General features: G+C 38.8%; 2 protein-coding genes across 6 annotated transcripts in view; one reads left to right on the forward strand and one right to left on the reverse strand.

Moving 5' to 3' along the window:
• The window catches only part of TCEANC2 (transcription elongation factor A N-terminal and central domain containing 2), a 46,832-nt gene extending 44,704 nt beyond the window's left edge, over positions 1-2,128 (reverse strand). Inside the window, exon 1 of one of the 4 annotated variants that reach the window (XM_046660488.1) lies at positions 1,045-2,128. The gene's annotated coding sequence lies outside the window, so the exon portion shown is untranslated. The other 3 variants (XM_046660489.1, XM_046660487.1, XM_046660486.1) reach the window with 3 other exon arrangements.
• On the forward strand, positions 101-22,012 carry TMEM59 (transmembrane protein 59). 2 transcript variants are annotated; one of them, XM_046660483.1, is made up of 8 exons: positions 101-427; positions 5,559-5,664; positions 7,157-7,251; positions 9,637-9,789; positions 11,889-11,970; positions 12,854-12,938; positions 16,587-16,695; positions 21,365-22,012. In XM_046660483.1, the coding sequence occupies exons 1-8, from the start codon at positions 239-241 to the stop codon at positions 21,518-21,520; spliced, it is 975 nt and encodes a 324-aa protein (XP_046516439.1). In that variant the 5' UTR covers positions 101-238; the 3' UTR covers positions 21,521-22,012. The 2 variants fall into 2 exon arrangements, with proteins under 2 accessions (XP_046516439.1, XP_046516440.1); XM_046660484.1 differs by having other exon boundaries at positions 12,857-12,938.
• The last annotated feature ends 480 nt before the right edge of the window (positions 22,013-22,492 follow it).

The raw sequence follows: 22,492 nt of genomic DNA on the forward strand, positions 1-22,492 counted from the left end.
TGGTTCGCGCTAATACTCGCGATGGCTGGATCCACCTCCTCTCGCTAACCTGGGAGAAGTTCGTAGACCCAGACCGGCGGGTGGGAGGCCGCAGTTTGGGGCGGGTCAGGGCGGAGCTGAGGAGACGGCGGAGGCGGAAGCTGCGGCCCGTGGGTCGGAAAGGGGGCTGGCTCTGGAAGGAGGAGGAAACCCTGAAAAAACGGCAACAAGCTGAGCTGTTGTGACAGAGGGAAACAAAATGGCGGCGCCGAAGGGGAGCCTCTGGGTCAGGGCCCAACTGGGGCTCCCGCCGCTGCTGCTGCTGACCATGGCCCTGGCCAGAGGCTCGGGAACCGCATCGGCCGAAGCGTTTGACTCGGTCTTGGGAGATACGGCGTCCTGCCACCGGGCCTGTCAGTTGACCTACCCCTTGCACACCTACCCCAAGGTAGGGTCCATCCGAAACGGGCTGCCACCCCTCCCTGGCCTCCCGCCTCTCCGCTAGCGCCTCTGTCGACCCCGGGCACCCGGCCGTGGAACCCACCTTTCAGCCGCTGTCTCCCACCTGCGGAGCGCCTGTTTTCTTCCCTCGTCCTACCGGCCCCCCGCTCCAGCTGTCATTACCGGAAGTTTGTGCGGCACCTACCCCGTAATAGGCTGGGAGACACAAGAGAAGGAAGACACGACCCCTTTCCTTCGGGAGCTTGCGGGGTTGCAGGGGAGACGAGAACTCCGAGGGGGAGGAGAATACGGATGTTTAATGCGGAGTCCTCACCTTCAGGGAACCTAAGGGACGGCGAGGGGCAGGGGCAGAAACGCCAGCTCTCGAAAGGGTAGTTCATAAGGCCTGGTTCCTGAGCGCCTCTCTGGGCCGGGAGCAGTGTGTTGGGTGTCAGACGAGCAGACAGCCCCACTGCGGTCTGAGATGGGTGGCGGCAGCCCCAGGAGTTGTGAGACGGCCGGGGAGGGCTCTCCGCCCGTGTTGTTAGTGTGGGCAGGGCGCTGCCGCTGGGACTGCGGTGGCTTACAGAAGCAGCAGTAGGTTTCAGCGTTCAGAGAACGTACCGTTCAGTGCAGAAGACAGGGAATTCGTGGAGTGGGTGAAAAAATGAGATTGCCCCGCGGATGGGGGGGGTCCCGCAGTTTATGGAGAGGAGTGACACTTTCACTCTGCCCGGTCACCCCGACCCCCGGCCCCCTGGCGCTGCTTTTCCTTTAATTCCATTCCACGTCTCAAGTTGTTTTTCAGCTTCTCCAGAACTCTGTTTACTCAACATTCTAAATTGCTGGTCACTCCTCCGCCCTTGCCCATATATAATTTGGGTATACCCCTCCCTCCCCCGCTGCCTTCCTTTCTAAGAGCTTTTGCTGATGTTGCTGGTCGTCTTCTCCTTGTTTTTTCTTCGTCTCCTCTATGCTGTTTGCTTAACTGTGTGGCTAGCGCTCTTTGTTCCCTCAAACTACAAAGTGACTCCGAGGGCAGGTCCAGTGAAGTTTAAGGTGTTCCTTATTGGCAAGTACTTTCAGGTCTTTGAAATGAAAAGTTCTAAATGCTGTCACTTCCCGTGTGTCTGTTTACTGCTGGATTTTCCGTTGCCTGAGGATTACCAATTTTCAAGAGGAAGTGTGGAGTTTTCAAATAATGTAGCAATCAAGAGAGAGAAATGAGAAATTACGGCTTCCAGACTTAAATCAGTGTATACTGTCCCTAAATACATTATTTTCTTGTTTTCTTATAAACTTTCATCATTAAGAGGATTGCATGAGGAAACTCATTAATATTGATTTGGCCTGGAATTGGACAGAGATTTATTTTGTATCGTTTCTAGTGTTTGGTTGTGGGTCTTTGTTGCTGTTGTTGTTGTTGTTTTTACTTTTTTGAGATTTTCTAGCAAACTTGTAGTATGAACCAGAATGCTGGGAGAATAAACAATTCTAAAGGATAAACACTTCTGGAAACTTTAGATACTTTGATAATATCCACTATTTTCTAACAATTGATGTGATATCTGTAAGTCTTTTTATTCATTAAAGCTTTTCTCACCAGGAACCTAAATCATCTGACTCCCTGTATGTCCTGGACTTAAAATTTATTAACTGTCTACTTTCTGTTGACAGAAATAAAGTTGATTAAAAGTATTTACTTTAGGGGCTGACCCGGTGGCACAGTGGTTAAGGTGCCGTGGTTAAGCGCGCACGTTCCGCTTCAGCACCCCAGGGTTCACCTGTTCAGATCCTGGGTGTGGACCTGGCACCACTTGGCAGCCATGCTGTGGTAGGTGTCCCATGTATAAAGTAGAGGAAGATGGGCACAGATGTTAGCTCAGAGCCAGTCTTCCTCAGCGAAAATAGGAGGATTGGTAGCAGTTAGCTCAGGGCTAATCTTCCTCAAAAAAAAAATTAATTTAGTGTTTTCTGGTGGCCCTCCTCCAAATTATTGTGCTTTACAGTTTAGGAAAAAGCAGTGTGTGTTGTAAGAAATTAGATGAATTTACAAACTCAGCTTCTCTTGGTCTGATATTTGTAACTGGGAGATAGAAATCTCGTTTTAATGACTTTTTCAGAATTAATTATTTGTTGCAAGAAAGTAGAATACTTTACCTTGTTGTAAGTAGTTATTTAAAAATTATTATATTTTACCCTTTAACATTCCTCAAAAGTGCAATTGCATAATTTGTCTAGGTCCAAATACAAATACAAGACACATAGGTAATTCTAATAATAAAGCTAGTTAGAGCCAGCCTGGTCATTTTTTAACAGAATGTGGGCTCTGGCACCATGCAAACCTGGGTTCCGTTCCCAGCTCCACTTTTACTATCTGTGTATCCTTGCTGATCACTTAACTTCTTGTAACTTCCTTTTGTCAGCTGTAAAAAAACAAAAACAAAAACTCCTCACATCTTGCGGAGCTAGTGTGAAGATTAAAGATAATATATGTGGCGCTCTTAACACAGCACCCAACACATGGCAACAGAAAGTTATTTATTTTTTTTTTAAAGATTTTATTTTTTCCTTTTTCTCCCCAAAGCCCCCCAGTACATAGTTGTATATTCCTCGTTGTGGGTCCTTCTAGTTGTAGCATGTGGGACGCTGCCTCAGCGTGGTTTGATGAGCAGTGCCATGTCCGTGCCCAGGATTCGAACCAACGAAACACTGGGCCGCCTGCAGCGGAGCACACAGACTTAACCACTTGGCCACGGGGCCAGCCCCCGGAAAGTTATTTTTATACTACATGTCATAAAGCCAGTTTGATATGTATAGTGTAGTAATGCTAAATATTGAGAGAACAGTTAGCTTAGCTTAGCTCAGGATAAGAAAATGCATATAAAATCTATAGATAGTGTCATTGAAGTTCTTTCTAATTATTTAGCTGGTATTCAGTTTGGTGGGGAGCTCTACCTCCTTGTGCTCTAAATCAGAGGAGATAATTTTATGTAAGCTTGCCAGTCATTTGGGATACCCATAGGTCTTGAAATTTTTCTTGGAATAATAATATTATCTAGAACATGAAACACTTGGAGTAAGGATATGGTTCTTTTTTTTTTTAAGATGATTTTATTTTTCCTTTTTCTCCCCAAAACCCCCAGTACATAGTTGTGTATTTTTAGTTGTGGGTCCCTCCAGCTGTGGCATGTGGGATGCTGCCCCAGCATGGCCAGATGAGTGGTGCCATGCCCACACCCAGGATCCAAACTGGTGAAGCTCTGGGCCACCGAAGCGGAGTGCGCAAACTCAACCGCTCGGCCATGGGGCCGGCCCCAGGATATGATTCTTAATAGCTACCAGTTGAGTGCCTACTCTGTGCCCAGTGTTGTATAATACAGTAAGTGTTAGCAGGATACCTGGCACATTGTGGGTGCTCATTAAGTGTGTTATTAATCTATGTCTATTTATTAGATAGTATAGCATAATATTAATGATATTGTGGATATAAAATGTATAATCCTCATCATATTCAAAATTGATGTAAGAGTCTTATCCCTGTTTTACAACTAAGGAAACTGAGGCAAAGAGAGATTAAGTCACTTGCCCAAGGTTGTGAAGAATAAGTAGTGAGGCTCAGCTTCAAACCAGGACTGATTCCTGAACCTAGGCTCTTCATGCCATACTCTCTTCTGAAAGTGGTACAGGAGGGCTTATTGAGCAGGCTTAACAAAGAAAACATGTCTGGAAATGAAATGGCATGCAGGTACCTCATACTAATGAGCTGATGCTTCCTCTGTGCAATATAAGGAAATATGTGGTGCTCCAAAGACACAAGAGAATTCTTCCCCTGTTTTACAAAGCCTGCAAAAGCTATTTGGGTATGAAATTTATCATGATTGTTGAAATTCTTTCAATTTCACCTTAACAATAACTGCAACGAACTGAGGTCCAAAAATGTGCTACTTTAAGTTGTATAATAAAGCCTGTTTAATATTAGACTGCAGCCACCTCTTCTTAGTGGATTGTTGCTGCTGCATAAATTTTGGTAATCCTTCTGCTGGAAAGCAGTGAGTACCTTTGTGTTCCGTTGGTTGCTAACTGGTGTGTGCACATGCTGTTTCCGTCCTTATTAGGTGCCTGCCAGTTTGTACACAGTGGATCACACAGTAAGTTGAGGGGGCTTTCCCACATGTACTGGTTTGTTTCAACTACTTACACATATTTCGTGGAAGAAAAGCCTGTGGAAGACATTGTCATTAGTCTTACTAAGGAGTTCACATTTCCCGGGAATGAAGAATCTGTTCTATCTTGAGCTCCTTTACATGTACGATGATGCCTATAACAGTTGTTTTCTGTTTTAAAAATCTATTATTGTGATTAACACTACTACTATTTGTTGAGCACCTTCTATGTCCCAGGCACTGTGCTAGGAGTAGCTGTCTTCCAGCATTTGGAGTTTGGAGATAATTTATTGTAACTATTATCTCCTTTTATGATGAGAAAATGGAAATTTAGATAGATAAAGTAATTTGTTCAGGATCTCTCACCTAAAAGGTCCTAATCCAGGTCTGGCTGATTCCAGTGGCCTTTCCCATACATCACACTGTTGCTCTTATTTGTGTTTACAGCTTACGTAAGCCAAGTTTTAAAAATCCTTTCATGTGAGCGTTTTTATAGATGTGTACCTCACTTTGTGGGGGTCTTTATGGCAATATTTGCCATGTAAAGCAAGTCATGATACTTTTCCTGATAAGCCTGATGATTTGTATAAATATTCATGTGGCAAAAGTGTGCTCTTGGTCCTGAGGTACTTGCTTACTCATTTCTACCTCTTTTAAAGTTCTGATTATGTATTTTTATTTTAAATTTTTTCCCCACAAAATATGAGCCTGGAATATGGGGAAAGGGTGATGTTTTTATTCATTAGGCGTCTTTCTTAAGTATCACTTTTAAAATAAGAAGCTGAAACCTCTTTATGTGGCAAAGATCTTGGGTATTACGTGGCTCCTATCATTTTTCTTTCTGTCACTTATAAAACTTTTATTGGACAGCTTATAATAAACCCTACTAACTTTGCTTTCTTTTTGACTTTTTATTCCCATGAGGGAAAAATGTTATTTTTTGGTAATCCTCCCTGTTCTTGGACTCCCTAGGAAGAGGAATTGTACGCATGTCAGAGAGGTTGCAGACTGTTTTCAATTTGTCAGTTTGTGGATGATGGAACTGACTTAAATCGGACCAAATCGGAATGTGAATCTGGTAAGGTGCTATGCTAATGATGTCAGCAGTATATAACATTGGTGTTTTCTTTGAATTGTGTTATGCTTTTTACGTATTTTCCTCAGAAAATGACAAGCATACTGTTTAGTCATCCGGCATATTTTAATTATTATGAAGTTAGAGTTTTAGGGCTGCTGCTAGAAATTTCGTGGGCTTTAAATTTCATCTGTTTGTTGAGACAATATTTATTTTGTGCTATGGATAGGACACCTTTGTTTAACCAAGCATTTGATTTAGACAAATGCACTGGTAATTACCCTTCTCATAATTCATCACTACCTTTTCGATGGATAGTAGAATTTTCCTAAGCCTTTCAATCATAGGCCAGTTGACGTGGCTCCGAGTTTGTACTGAATCAGGCCTTTGACTCAGAATGTAATAGTGTATTCTTTGTGGGTCATGCCAGTAAAAGACATAACCAGAGTCTTTGTCATCCCTTAAAGCACTGTTCTTACCTTTTGCTGAAAGAGATGTGTTTAATAAAAGAAATCTGTAATCAGGACAAAATTGACATTTAACTTTCTAAAGAACTATGAAGGAATTTTCTCTATTCATTACATTACACTGTTTATTCAGTGTAGCCGGAGGTGCCTTTCTGTCACTATGCCGTGACTCACATCCAGCCTCTATGATATAACCTTATTTTTTTGTGGCTCAGTCTCCTAACTGGCCATCTTCATATGTATATAATTCTGTTCAGTTTATTATCTAGCACCTTCTGGAAGTATACTACAAATGCATGACTGGGTTGGAAAGAAAAACAAAATTGTTATAGTGATGAAGTATTGTATCACAAGAGAGAAACGGCTCTAGTGGACTAACTGGAGAAACTATATCTGGTAGAAACCCGTTTCAACTTCAGAATCTTGCTGTAGAACGTTTTTTAAGTTCAGTTTTCTCAGAGATCTAGGGTGTCATACTGATTGCTTTATTTTTCCTTGCATGTGAATACCCTTGCTCCTCAACTCAGTGATCCAGTTAACAGTAATATCATTTATGTAAATCACTAAAATATATTATTTCGTTCAACCCCGTGATGTAGGGGGCAGCATCTCCATTTTAGACATATAAAAATCAGTAGTCAACAGAGGTTAAACAGCTCAGCACCAGTCACATACACAGCCAGCAAATGATGGAGCCAAACCTTAAGGATGCCAGTCCATTGTGTTTTCCACCATGTAAGCCTTAACTCTGAGGATCCCCTCATGTGAAGGTCATCATGTAGCCAGAGCCTGAATGTGTAATCAAAAGATTTATACCTGAAACGTTTGACTTGTGGGAAGTAGAAGATATGGGGTTTTATTACAATAATATATTTGCTACAATTACCAAATTTGGAAATTCATATTAATGAAGCACTTTTTAAGTATAAGAAATTTCTTTATAAAATGCGAATCCCTTCTTTTCTATCCTCCCCCTTTTTCTTTCTCTCTTTATCCCCGCTTCTAATTTGACTGTTTTTCTCTTACAGCGTGTACAGAAGCTTATTCCCAATCTGATGAGCAATATGCTTGCCACCTTGGTTGCCAGAATCAGCTGCCGTTTGCTGAACTGAGACAAGAACAAGTACGAAATAATACTGCCTTTCAAAATTGCCTGCTTAGATTGCACTGACTTACGTTGAAATGTTTATCGCCCACTGGATCCTATTTTAGTGTTGTATTTTATAATTAGTTTTCAGCAAACAAATTATATGTTTGCAAGTAGAAAAGTCAGTTGAATAATTATTTTCATATAGTGCTTCACTGTTAAAAGGCATGCGCACATCCATAATCTTATTTTGTATTTTCTCACGGTCCAGTGATGGTATTATCCCCGTTTTGCATATGAAAAACCTGAGGCTCAGAGAAATTGATGGTTCAGAGTCCTTTTTTCCCATCCCAGTGCCATTGCCTTAACTCAGATCATCATCATTTCTCATCTGTATTGCTAAACTAACTTCCAAAGTATTTTCCCACTTTAAGCCCCTCTAGTCCATGCTTTAGTTGTGTCCAGGTGTTTATTTTCTAAGTGGAGATCTCATCATGCCACCCCACCTTGTGTGCTTCAGCAGCTCCCCATTCCACACAGATGTAAGTCACAGCCCGGCTCCTGACTTTCCTAGCTCATCCCTTAGAATTCCCCACCACTCAGACTCTGCACTCCAGGCATACTGGGAGCTTTCTCAATTTTATTAACTTTTGCATAAGAAATACATGGTATAAAACTCAAAAGGTGAAAGGGTATATAGTGCAAAGTCCTACCCCTATATCTCTGAGCCTCTCAGAGTTCCTCCGTTAATGTAGCCAGGGTTACCAGTACAGAGGTATTTTATGTATACACGGGGATACATGTTTTCTTTCTTTTTTAAAATGTAAATATACATAAAGAATATCTACTTATTTTTTTCATGGCATAATATTCCATTGTATGAATATATCATTATTTAAGCAGTTCCTTATTTGTGGGCATGTAGGTTGTTTCTAATCTTTTTCATTTGTAAATGATGTTGCATATTTTGCACATTTATATTATAGAATAAAATCGTAGGAGTAGAATTGCTGAGTCAAGAGGTATGTACATTTTTAATTTTGAGAAATAGAACAAAACTGCCCTCCATGGAATCTGTACCCATTTTTAAAATTGAGATATAATTCACATGCTATAAAATTCACCCTTCTAAAATATTCAGTTCACTAGTTTCTGGTATATTCACAAAGTTGTGCAACTGCTGTCAGTACCTAATTCCAGAACATCTTCATCACCCCAAAAGAAATCCCACACCCATTAGCAGTGATTCTCCTTTCCTCCTCCCTCGAGCCCCTGGCAATGTACCACTTTTATTATAGTTTTGACTTGTGTTTCTCTTATTATGAGTAATGTTAAACATATTTTCTAATTTTTAAGAGCCATTTTTCTCTCTTAATTGTATACATACTGAACAGTTCTTAATTTTTATAATATAATGTGTTGTTTCATGCCTCTGTTCTTTATACTCCCCATCTGCCTGGTGAATCCTCTTGACTCAGGGCAGGTATTGTTTCCTTTGTGACACCTTCTTAACCACCTCTCAGCCCAGTTTGGTTTAGCTGCTTCTCCCCGTCTGTCATATGTAGATTATACAGATTAAATACAAGTCTACATTGACAAATAAAACACACATGGTCCCTGATCTCTTAAAATTTATAATCTCAGTGAAGGCTTATTCAGTGAATCAATCAATGAAGGATTTCACAGCTATTGAGTGGGAAAATTGGATCATGAGTACAGATTTTTGATTCTAAAAACTGCTCTCACTACCCCATAACACCTCTCTTTTGAAACATAGCAGAGCTAAAGCCATCTCTAGAGTTCAGCAAATGGTCTCCCACACTTGTGCTCTGGAGGGGCCTATTGCTGCTAAAAACATCAACAAGTCAGAACTGCAGGGGAGATGATACCAAGTAATGTTAAAATCTTATCAGTAGCTTACCATGTATATTCAGCCCATAAACATTCCCCTCACCCTTCCCTGTTGTCACATGTCTCACATTTTATGCATATATTCCTTTGGTTTTTTTTCCCTTCCTTTTTTCATTGATGTTCAGTACAGCATGGTTTATTTTACATGAAAGCGTTAAAGACGAGAATGGTATGATTTGTCCTTTCCGCCTCCTACCTCTTGAGGCCTTGCTAATCCTTATTTAATCAAATCTTGATTTTCCACATTTTTAGACCTGATTCAGAAGCCTGTTATTCTGATAGAGGTGATAGGTAGCTTATAAGTGTGTTGGGGGCAAATTAAAGTACCCTGGGATTTTAACCATAGTTTGCATAGGTAACTAGGAGTTTACTCTAATGTTCATGATTATAGTTGGATCACTTAATTGTTTATATCCTGTCCCAATAAGGATTTGGGGAATCTTGATTATGTTGCTCTCTTGAATATACATATATAAAAAATAATTTATTCTGATTTAATTTTTTTTTAAGCTCATGTCCCTGATGCCAAAAATGCATCTCCTCTTCCCTCTAACTCTGGTAAGGTCATTCTGGAGTGACATGATGGACTCTGCACAGAGCTTTATAACCTCTTCATGGACTTTTTATCTTCAAGCTGATGATGGAAAAATAGTTATATTCCAGGTAATGACTGTGCTTCATTGTTTCACCTAAATACCAATAGCAATAAATATATGTCTTTTTTTTCTTCCCAAAGCTCCAGTGCATGGTTGTATATCCTGGTTATAAGTCGTTCTAGGTCTTCTATGTGAGCCGCCACCACAGCATGACAACTGACACATGGGTGGTGTGGTTCTGTGACTGGGAAATGAACCCAGACCACCGATGCAGTGAGAGCACCAAATTTTAACCACTAGGCCATCAGAGCTGACTCTAAATGTATATGTCTTTTTTTCTTTCTTTTTTTCTTTCTTTCTTTCTTTTTTAAAGATTGGCACCTGAGCTAACAACTGTTGCCAGTCTTCTTTTTGTTTTTCCTGCTTTTTCTCCCCAAATCCCCCCACTACATAGTTGTATATTCTATTTGTGGGTCCCTCTACTTGTGGCATGTGGGACACCACCTCAACATGGTGTGGTGAGCGGTGCTATGTCTGCGCTCAGGATCGGAACTGGCAAAACCCTGAGTCACCGAAGCGGAGCACACGAACTTAACCACTCAGCCACCGGCCCTGCCCCATGAATGTATATGTCTTAAATGGCATAGAGCCATGTACTCAGTCACTTAGAAATATTTATCATCAAGTAATAATTATTTATTTGGCCTACATGAAAACATTGGGTGTCAGGACACTGTGACTTACCTTTCCTTCTGCCCGTTAGAAGCCTGTCTAAAGCCCATTGGTCCTTATCTAACAAGAACTCTGAGTCTTCTACATTTTGTAGTGGTTAAATTGATAAAATGAAACCTCTAGATGTGAGAGAGAAGGATAATTAACATACGTAATTTGAATATAAATAGTGGTATGTAAATATATCACATATAGATATTAGAGAAAAGCAATATGATGTAATTTTTTAGTTGTTCATAGTGCTTTTCCTCATATATCTTGTAAGAGAGTTTGCCGAAAAGCATACTGACTCCTGGAGAGGTAACTTTCTCCTACCTCATTATTTACCATGCGATGTGATAATAATAGCTGCTGTTTCCTGAAGGTTTTGTGTACTAGGAGTTTATATACATTGTCTCAAATGTTCAAACACCTTCATGAGGTTACAATATTATCCCTATTTTATTGGTGAGGAAACTGAGAGCCTAACTTGTTTAAGGTCACCCTGCCAGTTAGCAGAATTAGGCCTCACATGCAGGCTCCCTGAGCTCCAGGGCTCACACACCACCCTACCATCTGTCTTCCTTTTAATTTGGTGAATTCCTCAAATTCACCAGCCAACAAATTATATCGTGGCAGTGTCTTCTCTCTGGTAGTAATTTAATTAAACATTTCAATTATTGCTAATTGAATGGCTTACTGTAAGACAAATAAGTATGTGATTTTTAGCACTATCCTGAGCTTTGGGTCCCCTGTACTTAATTTGATAAAAAGTAAAATACAGGAGGAATTTTCTTGCTTTAAATTCATGAATAAATTCTGTGTCCTAAAGCTACTTAAGTTAAAGCTTAAGTTGACCCCAAGAGTGGAGCCCTCATTCCTGGTTAGAAGTGAGATTAGGTCTGCTGCTCTCTCTGTGTCAGCTTGAGTGTAACTAGGATGGAGAAACCCTCCTCTAGTGCTTTATAGCTGTAAAGTATGGAGTGCTTAGCTGTAATTTATGAATTGCTCAAACTTAGAGAAGAATGGGATATTTCAGATGAGAAAAAATAGAGATAATATGTGTTTAGCCAAAAATGTTGGCAGTCTGCTAAAGTATTCCTGATCAATTTTCATCTAATTCAAAAATGAATTAGAGTTCATTTTTTCAGGGTATGATATTTAATGCAGTATATTACAATTTGTCCTTTTTTTCTTTTTTAATGTTGTCAGGAAGTTAAACTGGCTAAATATTTGATGATGCCAGAAATCTGTCTGTTTCTTTGCAAGGCACTGGATCTGATGTTTAGGAAGTACAATTAAAATATATTGTGGTTAATGTGTTTTATTTTTTACACCATACTTTTGTTGCTTTTTCTCAGTTTGAATTTTTATAGAGATGATGTGTTACAGAACTCGCTACTGAGAAAAGCTTAAGAAGTACAAATGACTTAATTGCTTTCCTTATCGTTTTAGTCTAAGCCAGAAATCCAGTATGCTCCACAGTTGGAGCAGGAGCCTACAAATTTGAAAGACTCGTCACTAAGCAAAATGTCCTGTAAGTTTTATTTTAAGTAGCTTGGGATAAAAACCTTAGCAGTCAAATCTGGTTGTGGTAGAATTGGTTGTGTGATTGTTTTTACACTAATGGAAGGTGAACAAATAATTTGAGAACAGTGATTCTCAAACTTTAACATGCATTAGGATCTGGAAAGCTTGTTAAAACAGATTTCTGAGCCCCACTTTCAAAGTTTTCAACTTACTAGATCTGGGGTAGGACCTGAGAATTTTCATTTCTAACAAGTTCCCAGGTTGTGTTGGTGCTGCTGGTCTGGGGGCCACACTTTGAGAACCACTATTCTAAGAACATTTAGGTGGCTTTGAGAGATGTTTTCAGTATGAACTAATGAAATATTCTGATATTTCCCCGTAAACTAACCAAACAGTCAAACTACCCCAAAAGTGTGAGTTCCTATTCTATTTTTATTTCCATGCTAGAAGTGAATTTTAACTTACAGGAATGTAAAACATCAAGCTAAAGCTGAGCTTACCTTGTAAAATATATTAGCTCATATCTTATTTTGGATACTGATTTAATTAACTTTCTAATTATTTTGGTGGGTGGATAATGACAGCATGTAACATAAGACCACCTTTAACTTTAGAATAGAATAAAACAAATTCTATTATTCAGGCCCACATGTAATTAAACAGAAGCATCAATGTCAATAAGAATTTGAAAATAAAATAGGAAATCTATAACATGGTAGAAATCCATTTGGTTTTGGATGTGCCAGAGGAACTTGCATTCATTATAAAGTGTATCAGATTACACTTATAAAAACAACCAGATATCTGTACAGTGTATGTATCTAGAAGTAGTTATTTGAGACTAGCTTTTGAAATATAGGATATCATAAACTTGTACCTTGTTATTTCAGCAGATCTGCAAATGAGAAGTTCACAAGCACACAGGGACTATCTTGAAGATGGAGAAAGTGATGGCTTTTTAAGATGCCTCTCTCTGTATGTATTCCTCTTTATTTATGTGTCTAGGAGATAAAATCTGGCTTGTATCAGAGATGCATTCCTTTTTATTATTTTAAAATTATATTAGCTACTCAAAAGTAAACATTTTTACCTTTTTCCTACCAAACTTCTACTTTCAGATATTTTAGTTTGTTTAAAAGGTAATATACATAGTACTTTAATAAAACTGAAGTGGGTATTTTTTTTCACATTATAAAAGCATTCTTGTTCTTGTTAGGATTCCTTGATTTATGTTAAGAAATATGCTTCTCCAGACATTTAAATTAAGCTTTAAAGTACGTCTGAGTGGTTTGGGAGTCAGATATTTGTTTTTATCTGTATGGCCACACACGAGTCTAGGGGAGGTAGATAAGAGCTATAGATTAGGGGGGCTTTGTGTTCTCTGCTAAGGAGTGTCAACTCCAAACCAAAGATTCTTAAGGATGGCAGGGGAAAGTGGGCAGGCAGAGTTAATGGGTACCTTCTGCCCTCCTAGGAAGGCATATCGAGTCTTCTGAGAGTGATGAGGGTTTTATCAAAGTATGCTTGCTTCTCCTCCAAAAAGTTCTGAGGTGAGCCCTCACCCTGTAACCCCTCCACCAAAAGAAGAGAAAACAAAGAGAAAGGCAGTGGGCGACTGCATTTATTAATAGTTCTGTACTCTGTGTCAGATACCAGGCTGAGCTCTTGAGTAGAGCGACGGTAAACAAGTGCTAGCCCTCACGGTGTGTCTACTCTAGTGGCTGTTCTGTGTCAAGTGTAACACCGCGGTGGTCCAACTACACGCTTCCTGAAGCATCTTGTGATAGAAATCATTTCTCAACAGGTTTTATCAGGTATCAGCAGTTATATTGAAACCTAAAAATTAATACATTTTACTGAACAAAGTCTTTAAAGACTGGGTGAGAAAATGAGGATTTAACTTTAGACTTTCCCTTTCTTTCATTTCTAAATCTGCTTTTGACCCTGTGCAAAAAAGGGGCAATTTTTCTCTTTCCAGTATTTAGTATTTTTGTTGCAGTTTGATAGTCTTATGAGAGCTAAGAAATCACCTAATCTTAGGTTACAGTTTATTGTCAATACTGCACTACCTAGCATCTTCTTGGTGACTTACTGACTTTTAACATTTTGTTGTATTTTATGTTGTTGTTTAAATTCTAACATTTTAAAAGTAAGTTTGTAAATGTTTAATTTAGGGAACAACTAACCTTATAACTAGAGATTTAATCCTTAGAAGTTTCTGTGCACAAACATGAATTATTATAATAGTATCCTACATTTTAATAAAAAGTATTCCTGTTTAAATGTTTTTTTCCTTCAGTGATCTCATTCGACTCTTAGAAGAGTACCCAGTGATAAGTAGGTGGATCAGAGAGGTGAATCAGCTGTCCCCAAGGTTATCCATCCACTGTCAGGTCACCCAGCTCGTCAGTGGAGTCTGGTCTTCTGACTCTCACTGCGGTGCTCCTTGTTGTTATACCACATAGCGTTATGGAGGTACTCTTGGCCTCTACAATGGAAATTGAGGCCACACTCATTTCTTTCACTTGCCATTTCTTTTTGGAGCGTCTGTTAGGTACCAGGCACTGTTTTAGGGACTTGAGACCTAAGAAAAGATGTTCAATCTCTGCCTGTATAGAGTTCTGTCTGTGTGGTAGAGACAGACATGCAAACAATGAACAGCACAATAGTGATTGCTATATATCATGTGCACGCACACACACCCCCCTCTCATGAGGAAGACAAGGAGTATACCTAAGTCTGTCAGAAGTTTCAAAGGGAGGGTTTACAGAGGAGATAGAAATAAGTCTTAAATCATGAGAAGAGATTTTTGCTAGTTGTATCACACTTGCTTATTTTTTTTTAGCTGTGCTGCATTCCTAATGAATATGTAAGGTACATTAATATGTATGGAGAGTCAGAGATTTGACCAAACCAGGTAGACAGGAACTAAATAGGAGCAGGAAAGTAATCAAATGTAAGTATCAGGAAGAAGCCTCTGTGTGAAGGGTAGAGGACCAGGTTGGAGAGCTCCGGTAAACCAGGCAAGAAATTATGAGGCCTGAACTAGGGCAGTGGACAAGCAGAACAGAAAATAATGGAGATAGTTGAGAACCTGTAGGATTCTTTTGTTGTGAAGGTTGAAGCAGCAGATTGACTCTAACTAGTTGTTACCAGAATCCAGATATCAAATACATCCTTCACATTTCATGGAAGGAAATTTCTTAGTACCCAGGTTAGGGCTAGAATATGTAAATGGGGTGTTTTTCCATTAAAAATATTTTGTACTCTATTATCTTTCTAAATTAGAATACTTAATGGGGCTGGCCTGGTGGCACAGCGGTTAAGTTCACACGTTCCACTTCGGCAGCCTGGGGTTCACTGGTTTGGATCCCGGATGCGGACATGGCACCACTCAGCAAGCCACGCTGTAGCAGGTGTCCCAGATATAAAGTGGAGGAAGATGGGCACGGATGTTAGCTCAGAGCCAGTCTTCCTCAGCAAAAAGAGGAGGATTGGTGGCAGACGTTAGCTCAGGGCTAATCTTCCTCAAAAAAAAAAAAATTGCACAAGAAAAAAAAATTTAAAAATTAGAATACTTAAAGCATCATATAGGCATTCCCTGCCTTTAGATGCAGTGCTTTTTCCAAAGTCCACCTCTTTTGCTGGGAGACAAACAAGGACTGTGCATAGGTTTTCCTTAGCATGTTCAAGTGTTGGCAGACCATCAAGTGAATGTGTTATGGTGGTAAGTACAGATCTTTTATTAGGCAGTGTTGGATGAGTACAGATGTGAAAATTGGACTACCTGTATTAATTACAGAGTTTTTCAGAATTAGATTCTTAATATTTAAAAATAGGTTGATTTTTCCTGTTCTTGGAATCTTAATGTATAGTTTGGCAAATGATAGATCAATTATGGAAAAACTCGGTTGCTGATTCTTGTACCTGGCCTTCTACCTTAAGATACTTATATTTTTCTTATGATTAAAATCTCTCTTTACTAAGAAATGCTATAGTGGGTACAGAGTACCTCATAATAGATGTGCTCTTGTAAATTGAAATATAAGTAAATTGTGGCAAATTAAATATTTGAAATGTTCTGCATAAGTTGAACTTCTGGAAGCCTATTGTGAATTCTTTTATAAAACAAATGATCATTTTATAATTTACCCATCTATACCATAACTCTTTGAGATATTGGGTTTTCTTAAAGCAAGTATCATCATAATTCCTTGCAAAATAATATATGACATTTGTATTGCAGTATGCAATTTATGGGATGCTTTCATTTGCCTTATCTCATTTGGTAATTTAGAAATACCCTTGGCAGTAATTTGCTGTAATTTTTTACATTTAGCAGAAAGCCAGTATGTCTGATTTTTTTAATTATAAAGGTGATATAGCCGTATTACAGAAACATGAGAAGTGGAGGAAGGAGCATCATGCCACCCTAATATAATAGCTATTATAGTATTTCCTTCTATAAGCATGTTTTTAAAAACAGTTTTAAAGGTAGCACACATGAAGTTTTAATTGTATTGTTACAATATGTTATGAGTACATAACGTTGATGGCCTTTAGTTATTAAGAATCTCCTTATATTATGAAATTTTAACATGGCTAATTATTGATTTTTTTCAGTAACTCTGGGTGGATTTTGACCATGACCCTTGTCCTCTCGGTGATGGTACTGCTCTGGATTTGTTGTGCAACTGTCGCTACAGCTGTGGAGCAGTATGTTCCCTCTGAGGTAGGTTGAATTCTAACCCTCAGGCCATTTGAAGACCGAGCCACATGATTTACCTTTTAAATGCCTTATTTGTTTAACTAGAAAAACAAGGCCCCTCTACTAATAGAGTGAGAGAAGATTTGGTGATGGTAATCACACACATGAAAATTAGAGTTTTGCAGCACAAGAATCGCTGTTCCCAGTTTTCTGTGATGCTACCTACCATGGTGACATATATGTTGGCTGGTTTGAGTAGTGTCTCTCTCTCCCAGGTTCTTTGCGACTGAAAAGAACCTGTTGACATCAGTTTCTAAGTGATATATATGAAAGAAGACTTGTAGAACCACTTAAAATTGTAAATTAATTGCCACAAATGTTAAGGTGTAATTGCTGCTTTAGAAGCAGCAAGGCGGGAGTGTTTGATTTTGAGTTACCGTGTTCTGGTATCTAACCCTGAGTGAGATGGAAAACTATTGTGACTTCCTTGGTAATGAAAATTTAACTGGCCCAAGAAACTCAACTGTTAAAGTAAAGGAATTTTATTTGGGGACAAGGCTGTAATTTGATGATCCAACTGGCTTTCAAGGAAAGAAAGTTATTTATATATCTAAATATACAGTAATAATGTCTGTTGACATCAAATCCAACTGAAATAAACTTTAGTCCTCTTGTGCCTCCAAAGTGCAATATTAAAAGAGAGAAAAGAAGAGAGAAATTAAAATAGAATCTAACAATAAGTAGTTGGTATGTGTCCAGCATGGTATTTGAACAGCAGTTTTATCTTAATAGACTATAAGGGTATGTTTTAATATAAGATTTACACATGAATAATGATTAAGATAATGTTATATTTCATATTTTTTATTAAGATGGTACGTGATACAGGCAGCTGGAAACTGGGACAGGATAATGTTAATAACTAACAGTTACATAGTTCTTTAAAATTTAAGAAGTATTTTCATTTATCTTACATGTCCGGCAGTACTCAAAAGCAGCTTTCATTATCCATTTTATAGATGAGTGAACAGGCTTACAAAGTCCGGGTGGCCTTCCCAGGACTGCACAGTTATGAAAGTATTGAGGTTGGGCTTAAGCTCATGTCTTTTGACTCAAAACTCCTGTGTTTTTTCCTGTATACCATCTTTCCTGTGGTTGATAGGGTGTTTAAGTGGCACAAATAATAAATGTATAAAGTGTTAAGGAGAGCGGAGACTATGTGCTGGGATGTCAGCTGAGGCTTTTTAGATAATGAGGGTCTTGACCTAAACTTTGAAGAATGGGTTAGCAGAGAGAGGAGGGTGAGCAGCTTTTCCGGAGACAGACAAGAATAAGCTATCAGGAAAGGACCGTAAGGAACTGACTTGATTAAAAGAACTTCAGTTAGGAAATTAAACCAAATGGATAAATGGATAAAGCTGGACTGGATTAAGAAGAATCTTGAATTCTGGAGGTATTAAAGGATGGGTAAATTTCTATGAAACTCATAGAATGTACTGATGACATCCTCTTGCTACTTGTGTTCTTGTTTAGTTCCGATGTCCATATTTTAATCATTTTATTGTTCCTGATAAATCTGAAATTACCCATCTTACATAGGATTGCCTTTGCCTGTTACTTCCTTTTGAGCTACCTCACGCACTCTAAATCCTCATGGCACCTAAGCTACAAACCTATAGTAATAAATCGTTGTTGACCCCCCACTCTGTGGCACTTTGCATTCCTTCCTTTTTGTATCATTAGCCCAATTCCTTCTCCTTACTCTTAGGATGCCCCTTGTAAAAGAAAGACACACATAGAGATTGGCCTGGTTGTTGCCAGGAAAGACCGAGTGGCTAGCCTCAGGTGGAATTTACCATGATAAATCCACCACAACCTGGATTCTGGTTCCCAGGCCTACTGACAAATGTTGAGCACTTCCTACTAGGCACTCTTTTAGGTGTTTTATATGAATTAGCTCATTTAGTCCTTTCACTAACGCTGTGAGATGGCTGCTGTTATTATCCCCATTTTCTACCTATGAAAACAGCAAGAGAGTATAATTGCCCCAGGGTCATGTACCAGTAAGTGGTAGAACTATAATTTGAATCCAGATAGTCTGATTCCAAAACCAGTACCCTTAAGTTTCTTTAATTATCCTGGAATCATAAACAGGGGAGCTGATTGTGTGATTCATCTTAGGAGCTTGTCCCCATGTACCCTGTTGGACACTAGGAAGATAGACACCACCAGGACCGCACGGTTCATGTTTTTGAGCCAGGACGTTCAAACTCTCTCTGATCCAAATAGTTCTCAGATGGCTATTTCGTAGTGTTTTCTCTCTTAGTCCTTGCTAGACTTATGGAAGCAGCCTCTTCTTTGGGTGTTGAGACACGTCAGTGCCTCATTGTGGTTTTGATTACATCCTACAGACCTGGGGACCTTTCCCTCCCTTTCAGATGACTCCTGATCTCTCTCTTCCTTTTAGATGTTATCTCTGCTGTGATAAATTTTGTTTTGATTGTATAGTTTTAGTTCTGTGAGAAATTTTCTCCCCTTATTTGCAAGTAAGGATCACCTCACTGTCCCCACATGTGCTCCCCAGACCCCTGTGATCATAAAGCCCAAGGCGTCGAGACCCCACGAGGAGTCCTGTTGGCTGCTGTTACGTTCCCTCCAGATATCTGCCATGTGGATGTTACTTTCTTGCCTCTCTCTAGAGCTCTTTTTCCTATTCTTAATTAAAATTATGGCCACACCCTCAAAGAGCCTATACTTTTCTAAGGACATTTATTTTCTAGAAAAATGTGTGGAAAACAACCATGTGGATTCGCTGCTTTTAGGCTTTACTTTGTATGTGAAACCACACTTTGGCTAGGTAATGGTGTTTCAACTATATTTTTTATTATAAAAGTACTATAAACTTAGTGTAGAAATTTGTTAAGTACATATACAGAAGCAGAAAAAGTCACTCATCCTGTCATCCAGAACTATTGTATTGCCGTTTTAGTGGATTTCTTTTCAGTATAAACAATTTTTAATACATATTAATGTTTTGTTTCTTTTTTAAAAATATTGCAGTATAAATACTCCTTCCCTGCTATTTTCTCCTTTGTTTACTATAAAAATAACTGAGAACTTAGCATTACAATAATTATTCAGATTTTCTTGGCCAAAAGCCACTTTAAAACTTTGCTTTCGTGAAGCCTTTTCATTGATTTTGTTATTGGAACATAAGTTATTTCTGACCCCTCTCCAGAGTAACAGAGCCGCCTCCCTGTTGCAGGATAGTTGTTGCCTTGAAACAGTGGGCAGCAGACCACATCTGAAACATGTTCAAGGAAGCAGCCATCGCAACAGTCACTTTTAGAAGGTTTTCTTCACCCCAAAAAGAAAACATGTACTCATGAGTAGTCACTCCCTCCTCCCTTCCAAGCACCACCACCACCCTGCCTGCCATAGACAACCAGTGCATGACCCTCGTGTCTGGCCTCTTTCACTTGGCATAGTTTTCAAGGTTCGTCCATGTTGCAGCAGGAGTCAGTACTGATAGGTGCTTAAACTCCGGAAGCTGCTCTTTATTCAACATCTTTTAAAAGCGCCTTTCCAATATCAAGTACTTCTGTGTGGTTCTTGCTTTATAATCTAGTCAGTTGTCCTGTCAGTAATGTCAGCACTTCAGTTTTTAGCTAATGAATTCAGAGATTTGTTGCCATGTGAGTTAACAGCAAAATCTATCCCATTTCTTAGTAAAAACTTTTCACTTTGCTTTTCTGCCTTTAGGAGATAGACCCACATCTAAACAGACCTACTTTCAAAAGATTAAATTAGAGGGGCCAGCCCTGTGGCCGAGTGGTTAAGGTCGCGCGCTCTGCTTCGGCAGCACAGGGTTTCGCCGGTTCGGATCCTGGGCGCGGACATGGCACCACTCATCAGGCCATTCTGAGGCAGCATCCCACATGCCACAACTAGAAGGACCCACAACTAAAATATACAACTATGTACTGGAAAGATGTGGGGAGAAAAAGCAGAAAAAAGAAAAAAAAAATAAGATTGGCAACAGTTGTTAGCTCAGGTGCCAATCTTCAAAAAAAAAAGATATTAGAATTGCCATTATGCTCCAGTGAGTTTTATGACATTTGTGTGGATTCTGTTTTATGCTTTCATTCTTTTGTTTTAGTATCTTCTTGGATATCATAGTAGTAATTTGAGGAGCTTTTGTATGTTTGTGAAGACCTTTCTTTCACTGTTAAAGTGTTTCTTCTTTCTTCTACTCACAGCCTTATAAAATAGCACATATTTTCTAACTAAGTTAAAACATTTAGTAACAGAGAAACTTTCCACAGATCACTTGACCACTTGGTCACAGCGCTAAGGTCTTAAAGGAATTGATCACTTAAGGCATCAGACATCCAGAATCAGTGTTCTTGGTATGACCACACTAACTCCATTTAAACCCGAGCAATTATTCTTGATACTCAGTTGTACTTCTAAGTATTTTGAGTTGGTACATATGGAAGAGTTTTCTTTGGCCCTCCACCGGGAGCTGAATCACATGTCTATGAAACTTTGAGTGTAGGCATTCTTCATTCTTGAGGATGTTTATAGAATTTTTTGTTACCAAATATTCATAGATTAAATTATTATTTGTAGATTTACTCGGAGAGGTTCCTAATTATCCAAATTGCTAATATGCGTTGATTTTCTTTTGCAGAAGCTGAGTATCTATGGTGACTTGGAATTTATGAATGAACAAAAGCTAAACAGATATCCAGCTGCTTCTCTTGTGGTTGTCAGATCTAAAGCTGAAGATCATGAAGAAGCAGGGCCTCTACCTACAAAAGTCAATCTTGCTCATTCAGAAATTTAAGCTTTCTTTTTTTTTTTAAAGAAAAGCGTAATAGACATCTAAATTTCCATTCCTCATAGTGCTTTTTAAAATGGTTTCATTGGATATAGGGCTTAAAAATCACTATAAAGTGCAAATAAAGTTACCCAAATCTGTGAAGACTGTATTTGCTGTAACTTTATCTGTAATTTTTTTCTAGTAATTTAAGAGATGGATATTTGGGATTGTATTTTTATTTTACTAATATCTGTAACTACTTTAATTATTGTTTGCATTGTTTTTGTTTGTTTGCTTTCTTAGCCAAATTCTGTGAGCTGATCCTTGCTTTTCCCCACCTCCTACCGTGATGCCGTCAGTCACCTTAGTTAGCAAGCTGAGTACTCAGTAGGATTTGATGCTTCTGCTCAGAAATGGCCCACAACCTGTAATTTGAAATTTAGCAAGAAATGCCCTTTAATGACACTACATTTTCAGTTGTATTGAACTGAAATCATTAAAATTTTATTTGAATAATTATGTGCTGAAATTTGAGTTAATATACTCCTGATTTTCCAGATCGTCCCTCTCACCCCTACGCAACCTAGAAAAGAAGGATGAATTGTTCTATGTCTGTTTATTGCTGTATAATATGATAATCAAGGAACAAACTGAAGCAAAAATGATCCTCTCAGAAGTGCATTTTATGTTATTTTACACAGGCTATGGATTTTTTTGGTGGATGCATCTTTCCAAAGCACTATTTTTCTGTTAAAAAGCATATCAAGTATAAGTTAAAGATATTTTCAGAGAAAACTTTTCATTTTGACTGTAAGAATTAGACTCTGATGCAGAATTCAGTATAGATTTTGTTTGGCAAAACTATTGTTACTGCCATTCCTTTACCCACAATAATACAGATTTTAAAATAACCGCAATACCAGGTAGCATAGTATCCCAGAATCTTAGCATGACTCGGTGTCGTCGTACCATGAAGTGTTAAGTGGCTTTGCAAGC

This window comes from Equus quagga, chromosome 5 (genome assembly GCF_021613505.1).
Source record: "Equus quagga isolate Etosha38 chromosome 5, UCLA_HA_Equagga_1.0, whole genome shotgun sequence".
NCBI classification, from domain to species: Eukaryota; Metazoa; Chordata; class Mammalia; order Perissodactyla; family Equidae; genus Equus; species Equus quagga.

What these genes read in the sequence shown, in the direction of transcription:
- TMEM59 (XM_046660483.1), top strand. Translation starts at nt 239, where the DNA reads ATGGCGGCGCCGAAGGGGAGCCTCTGGGTCAGGGCCCAACTGGGGCTC. An exon ending in CCTTGCACACCTACCCCAAG is followed by an intron (nt 428 to 5,558) that starts GTAGGGTCCATC and finishes TGGACTCCCTAG; the next exon opens with GAAGAGGAATTGTACGCATG. An exon ending in TTTTTAAGATGCCTCTCTCT is followed by an intron (nt 12,939 to 16,586) that starts GTATGTATTCCT and finishes GATTTTTTTCAG; the next exon opens with TAACTCTGGGTGGATTTTGA.